The sequence below is a fragment of the Erythranthe guttata genome, chromosome 12, assembly GCF_056151865.1.
Source record: "Erythranthe guttata isolate IM_541 chromosome 12, IM_541, whole genome shotgun sequence".
Lineage (NCBI taxonomy): Eukaryota > Viridiplantae > Streptophyta > Magnoliopsida > Lamiales > Phrymaceae > Erythranthe > Erythranthe guttata.
The window spans coordinates 6995836-7003579 of NC_142544.1; the positions used below are offsets into that span (position 1 = coordinate 6995836).

The 7744-nt window shown below is 33.9% G+C and overlaps 1 protein-coding gene across 1 annotated transcript; it reads right to left on the reverse strand.

The window, feature by feature from the left end:
* Positions 1-4787: 4787 nt before the first annotated feature.
* On the reverse strand, positions 4788-7299 carry LOC105954561 (protein FAR1-RELATED SEQUENCE 5-like). Its single transcript, XM_088827242.1, has 5 exons — positions 7076-7299; positions 5512-6943; positions 5348-5400; positions 5006-5261; positions 4788-4865 (listed from the first exon to the last, which is right to left on the reverse strand). Exons 1-5 carry the CDS (start codon positions 7297-7299, stop codon positions 4788-4790), a joined length of 2043 nt encoding a protein of 680 aa, XP_088683368.1.
* Positions 7300-7744: the final 445 nt, after the last annotated feature.

A 7744-nucleotide genomic window follows, 5' to 3' on the forward strand; every position in this document is an offset into this window, starting at 1 on the left:
AAGGAAATAAAATAGGAAACCACTCCATCCAATAGAAAATGTTTTAGTATACAATCGTTTCTACAAACGTTTGTTACATACCTAAGGGGGGAGAACGTCGGAGAACGTCGGAGAAGAAATATGTGTGGAATGATTTTTTAATTTTAGGGATTTTTTTGGGTTGGGGTGTATTTGGGGAATTTGATCTTGCACGTCGGATATTGCCACGTGGGGTTTTGTTTGTTATGGTGAATTACAAATAATTCGGTTTTTACAAAAACCAAAAAAGAAAAAAAATATATATATATATATATATATATATATATATATATATATATATATATATATATTACGACGTTTAGACATCTAATACACTTTCCAATTTGAATTTTGAATTTCAATCTCAAATTGAAAACCAAATCCCGCCCGCCAATATGAAATTCAATTACCAAAATCACATTTATTGAGTTAATTAGCAATAATAAATGTTATTAGATTTCAGATTATGGTAGTAATTGTTTGTATAAAAAAAATAGTTATTTTGTTTTTGGAAATAATATTTATTAGTTCCAAAAACAGTAATTTTTTGTTTTGGGAAATAACACTAATTGTTTCGTGCAAGTAATTTTATTTTTTTTACGATGTTGACCTCAATTTCAATCTCATAATTTGAATTAAAACTAATCAGGATGAACGATCTTGAAACTTATACCACATGAACATGAGCCGGTTGAGTAAATGCTATCAAATTACAAATTGAATTACCATAAGCATTCATAAATTTGAATCAAATTACGGTTGAATTGATTTCATAAAAATTAGAATGGTGATCGTTCGTGTACCGAATTATGAACATCGATGTTGGAATTAGTCGAATAGATGCTATTAATGGATTACGATAAAAGTTGGAATTAATGTATAATTCATGCAACTAGTACTGAATTTGGTGGAATTGTTATTATATGTTCGTCAATGCATCATTAACTACGTGATTGTGATCAATCTATCAAATTTGAATAGTAGATTAAATGCATGATACAGTTGGATTGTTAACTAGCTGATTAGTTATATGTTTAATTTCATGGTCTACTAACACGATTTCAAAGTTACTTTTGTCAGTAGGTGTACATGCTATGAAATTACAAATTGAATTACCATAAGCATTTATAAATTTGAATCAAATTACGGTTGAATTGATTTCATAAAAATTAGAATGGTGATCGTTCGTGTACCGAATTATGAACATCGATGTTGGAATTAGTCGAATAGATGCTATTAATGGATTATGATAAATGTTGGAATTAATGTATGATTCATGCAACTGTACTGAATTTGGTGGAATTGTTATTATATGTTCGTCAATGCATCATTAACTACGTGATTGTGATCAATCTATCAAATTGGACTAGTAGATTAAATACATGATACAGTTGAATTGTTAACTAGCTGATTAGTTATATGTTTAATTTCATGGTCTACTAACACGATTTCTAAGTTACTTTTGTCAGTAGGTGTACCAAATTACATGCTATGAAATTACAAATTGAATTACCATTAGCATTTATAAATTTGAATCAAATTACGGTTGAAATTTTAAATTGTCATTACTATTAATGGATTATGATAAATGTTGGAATAAAATTGCATCGTAAAATTCAACGGCAGTAAACCAAAGATCACCACCTGTTGTGACTGTTAATATTTTAAATTTTTTAAAAAATAAAAATAAATTAAACACAAGCGGTATTTGGAAAGGTGTCGTGAATCTCGAGATATATGTAACAAAAAATCACAAGAATCTAGGAATATAACATAATTGCCATGATTGTTTACGTGTGAACGTGGATATAAACGGCGGGGATAATGTCCATAAATATTTTTCCACCTTTTATTTTCAATAACATTAATTTTAGGAAATTAAAAAGGAAACTATATTTTGTGTAAAGACTTTATTATATTATTTCTGAATATATGTCACATAATATATTCTATATATATTTATCAGTTAACTGACGTAGCATCCACGGTCCACCTATATTAATTGTAAAATTAATTATTATAATTAGTATTAGCATATGAATTATTTATAATTAATGTCTATTTTTATACAAAATATATTGCAAATTCAATTATTTTGTTTTGATTGTTTGTTGATTTTTATTACTTAAATTTTTATTAGGGTTTAAAAATACTTTGAACATAAAAAAATATTAAGCTGAAAAAATAATATTAGGAAATTCAAAAAGGTGTAATCATTAAAGTGTGGGTAAATCGGCGATAAATCTGCACAATTATTTTCTCCTCTAGATAATCGTGCAAATCTTATCAAATACGTCTCCCAGTCTTCTTCAACCTCCCCCCTTACAGAAAACCCTAATCGCTTTATGTTCCAAACGTTCATTCTTGATTTTATAAATCTCTCTCACCGCCTTCCTCTCCCACTTTCATTCTTGATTTTCTACACAAATTCAGACGTTCATATCCACTGCCAGATCCTTCTTCTTCGCATTAAAAAAAATGACTGGAAAACGTGATCCCACCCACGATTGTGCAGAAAGCAGCAAGAAACTGAAGACCACATATGATTCCGGCAACGACAAAGACCAGGCGGATTCAGATTCTGACATTGAAATAATGTTCGACGATTTCCCTTACAACACAGACGTGGCTGTTGAGTATCTTTATTTCAGTCCCAGGGCGAAGGTTTTGGGTGCAGACTTGGCCGGCGTTAAATTTTTGATAGAAAGGCCGATCGACGACGAGACTTTCACAGATTGGGTTGTGAAACAGTTGTTAAAGGATAGACACTTGTTGGGTACTGTTAGAATAGCAAAAAATCCGACCAAATTTAAGTTTGAGATGAATCTTATCCGTGAGTTCTATGCTAATCTGGAGAGGGCTGTTGGTGACGAGTTATCTTGCCGTTTTGGGCAAATTTATGTTCGTGGCAAAGTGTACGAGTTCACCCCGAAGTTGTTGAATAAGATACTTGGCACGAATGAGAAGGGAGCTTTGAGATCAAGAGTATCCCACGAAGATTTGGCAAAAGAGATGACCTGAGGAAAGATGAAGCAGTGGCCTGTGGTTGGTCTGAAGCGTACACAACTCACGAAGGTTTACACCATATTGCATGAGATAGGATGCGCAAACTGGTTTCCAACTTTGACTTCGAATCTTGTGTCTGTGGATCAAGCTGATTTCCTGTATGTTGTCGGTTGCGGTGTTGAAATCAATGTCGGCGAATTTATTTTCCGGCGAATATTGGAAGAGGCGAAGCGTGTTTCTGATGTTTTAATATTTCCTATTTTACTATTTTCTTTGCTTTGTGACCAGAAATACGTTGTTAGCAAGGATGCAACTTGTAACAGGGTTCCCGCATATCCAATTGTGATTCCGAGTCCGGAGACTGCATTCCGTGAAATGTTGCTGGGACAGCTGCATATGAGGCGTGAAGAAGTCGTTGTTATGGAAGCCAAGATACAGGCCCTCTCTGCCCCTGGTGCAAGCTTATTTCCCGGATCAACTTCTGCCTCTCCATGATTGTCATTGAAAAAAAAATTCTTTTGTTGCTGGTTTGTTTTTTAACAATTTATTAAATTTGGAACAATATTTTATATTTTGTTTTTATTTTGATAATTTGATTTTTGATGCATGATTGGGTCTGCTACCCCAATCTGCATATTAAATGTTATGTTTTGTTTTTTGAATTAGCTATGATTTATTTTTGATCCACTTTGTGGACGATTTCTGAATTTGAACAATAATCTTTTGATTGTTGTTCTTATAGTTTTTGCCTTATGTATGTGATAATTGCATTTGCAGGTACACGTAAATGCTATGATTTATTTTGTTTTCATTTTGAGGAGGATCTTTGAATTTGGACAATTTTGTTTGGATACCTGGTTATTTGATATTTTGCATTATGTATGTGATTATTGGATTTGCAGGTATAAGTACATCATCTGTTTTTTTTTTTTTTGTTTCAATTTGAGAATGTTTTTTGAATCTGAACAATTTTGTTTGGATTTCTTGTTATTGGATATTTTGCATTATGTATGTGGTTGTTGGATTTGTAGGAACAAGTAAATGATCTTCTTTCTTTTGGTTTCAATTTGAGTTGGTTGTTATAATGTACTCTATTTTGTTTGGATTTGTAGTTGAGTATATTAATTTTTTTTGGAATCGTGTAAGTAGTTTTGTGTAATCATTGTTATAAATTACAGAATTTGTACTTTGTTTTCATAGTTTGTAATGTGAGTGCAATATTCCTAGTCTTAACTTTGTTTTCATAGTTTGTGGACATAATTAGGTAATCCGTTACTCTATTTTGATAACTTGTTTTATCTATGAAGATTTTGCTTACAAAATAAGATTTTTATATTGTATTTATGTTTTTCCAACTGCAGTTGTATTTACTAATATCATGTATGCTAGGGTTCCATCGGTTTATTATGTTTGTAATTTAAGACTATAAAGGTAATATGAATGAAAAGGCATAATGTGATACCACTCATTAAATTGTTTAAAAAACAAGTTAGTGACAAAAGGGAATCAGTTTTAATACAACTTATTGAAGCATGTACATGTTGAGGGCGGTGTAACTTTACATTGAATGTAACTGAAAATTTAATATATTTGTAAAAGTTTTTCATCAAACCCTAGTGCAATAACCCAATAAATGAATTGAAAAACCCCAATTCAACATAGACTATAATAGTGAACCAAAAGGAAATCAGTTTTAATACAACTGTCTTATAGTAAACCAAAGGTAAAAAGGAGTCAATAAATAACATTTAAATAAATTTAAATTACATTTGTTGCCTCATGTGACGGTATGTATCCAAATATGATGAGTTCAAATGAGACGTCGAATGACTTGTTCCTTCCTAAAAATTCTTGTTAACAAATTAATATGAAAATGTTAACAAATTCGCGTCTCAATATGAATAATAGATATCATTACAAACATGTGAATGGATCACACATGCAAATTTTTTGAATATGAATAATAAATATCATTACAAACCTGGGAATGGATTCCACCTGCAGAATTGTGCAATTGTTGACGTTCAATATTTAAAAGAAGGCTAGTATGTGATCCAACGTATTCCGGTGTGACAAATTGCGATGTGTTTGACGAAGGTTGGACAAAGGAGTCCTCTGTGACAGTGTTACCATAACCAGCGTTTCCTAATGGGTTAATACGTGCTGAATGTTTCGTATTAGCCCTTGCACGAGAAGCTGGATTCTGCTCACAAGTTGTGGTCTTGTGTCCAGGTTTCCTTCAACGTTTGCACAACGAAATTCGTAAACAATATAGGATATGAAATTCAAATAATATTGACAAAACAATAAGAAATACACCAACCTGCATAATCCGCATAGATGCTTCTTAGCTTTGGATCCGCCCTTAGGAACAATCTTAGCGAGATCACCGACATGTGGGATGTGTTTGAAATTTTCAATTGGTTCCTCATTATCACCTTCATCATCATCATGATCATCATGATCATCATCATCATCATCATCAACATCATCAGGATGATCAACCAAAGCCTTTTTCCATACTCTGCCGTGAATTTTCATAGTAGGATCCAAGTATGAGAAACGAGATGTGAGGTTCTTGCCAACGCCAACAAACCACCGAGGATGGATACTCTTAGCAGGAAATTTAGTAAGTGTCAAATTCTTAAAACCACATATCAAATGGCGACAAGGGATGCCATCGGACTCGAGCTTACTACATTCGCATTGGAATTCTTCGTTGTCCAAATCGATTACGGTGGTAAATGTACGAGGCCTTGCCTTGCTATGATCTTCAAAGATGAATGTGTGCCGGCGATTAACAGGTACACTCTTGTTGAGTACAATTATGTTTGCCTCCTCCTTCAGCACCTTTTGTATATAATCGAATATGGCTCTAGTGCATACGCGACCGGCATGGTTCTCAAGACCGCTTAATAAGCCTGTACGCTTCAATTCTCTTGGTGGATTCTCAGATTCCTTCTGCAATACGTGAAACCTCTTTCGAATCCTCTTCAAGAAACTATTGTTGTACTGCCTAAACAAATCTGTAAGGCTAAAACCAGAACTCACTTTCTGTTTTAGTGAAGCGTTCATTGACTCTGCACGTTGGGTGCTCCTCATCATAGAAAAAAACTTGCCTCGAAAAAATGCTTCTGCCCATAAATGTCGTTTTGAGTATATGTCTTGTATCCATTGATGGTCGGCAACACCGAACTTAGCAATCAATGTAGACCATCTAGCTTCAAATTGGGCCACAGAGCATGTACTTTTCATTAGCTTGGAAAAACATGTTGAGAATCCTGGAATTTTTATATTAGTTTCGGCATTACGTGAAATATGCCAGCAACAAAGCCGATGAGTTGCTTTAGGAAAAACATCTCTAATGGCTGCGCACATTGCTGCATCCTGATCTGTCAAAACAGTTGTGGGTGTTTTTCCTTTCATGAATTTTTGAAACGTTTGTAGCAACCAGGTGTATTGTTGAGTCGTCTCCTTGTACATAATAGCAACTCCGAAAATACAAGTGCACAAATGAGAATTGACTCCAGATAACAACACTATAGGAAACCTATAGATGTTGGTCTTGTAGGTGCTATCAAATAGAATAATATCACCAAAATGTTCATACTCAGCTCTTGAAATCCCGTCGCACCAAAAGATTCTTGTAAGTGCATTGTTTGCGTCGACACTGTGCTGGTACTCAATTGATTTATCATTTACCTTCATGCCGTTCAGTAGACCCAACATAGTGTTCGCTTCACCTCCTTCAATCCTTTTCAACCTTTCCCCATTCAGATAGTTGTACGCGTCTTTCCGATTAAATAGACGTGTTTCACTCCCTGCACATGCTTCATCTAAAAAATCAATAACATGACTGGGTTTCATCCCAACACCAGTCATCAATTGCAACACGTATTTTGTTTCGTTGCTCAATAATCTGCATGCAATATGGAATTATATAAGTATATAATGGATTCAGTTTACAAGGCAGATTTGATAAGGAAAAAAATATATCATACCATCATGCAAGGATGTCAATATAAAAGTAAAACCGGAACGATTAGATTACCTATTGCAACGTAGTATATGACTCGTATCGGGCGTTTCTAGGCGGTGACTGTGATCGGGATTGAATGTAGTCACCCGATATATTCCGGTAGAACGATCAAGTGCAATACGGAATATGGCTGGGCATCCACATCGCCTGTCTTCTTTCGGTGTACGCAATCGATCATAATCCTTAATGCGCATGTCACGATACCCAGCTCGAGAACAAACCCAAACCCTATTCATAATGATGTTTAAATCTGTTTTTTTTTCTTTTCAAAGAGTGCTTGCGAACGTCAAATCCTGTTAACTGACCGTACCTAAAATAATATTGATCGGCCTCATGTATATCAGTAAAGGTTAATGACATCATGCGTTTAATTAATTGCAAACGATCATCGTTCTCGTCAATGTCGCCGGTGTTGCCTTGCAAATTGAAATTTATAACACTTTCGTTTTCGTCTTCAACATTCCTTTGTGATTCACAATTAGAAGACCTTCGATCTTCAATACAATAAATATATGGGATTAAAGTAAGAAAACTATTAAGGATTTCGACCAAAACCCTAATTATTGAAATACAAGTAACATACCAACTTCGTCGGGGTTAGACATCCTTGAATAAACGTATTCTGAAGAAATAGTGTAACGATTCACCAATTCGAATTTGTAGAAAAGTAAGAATAAATTA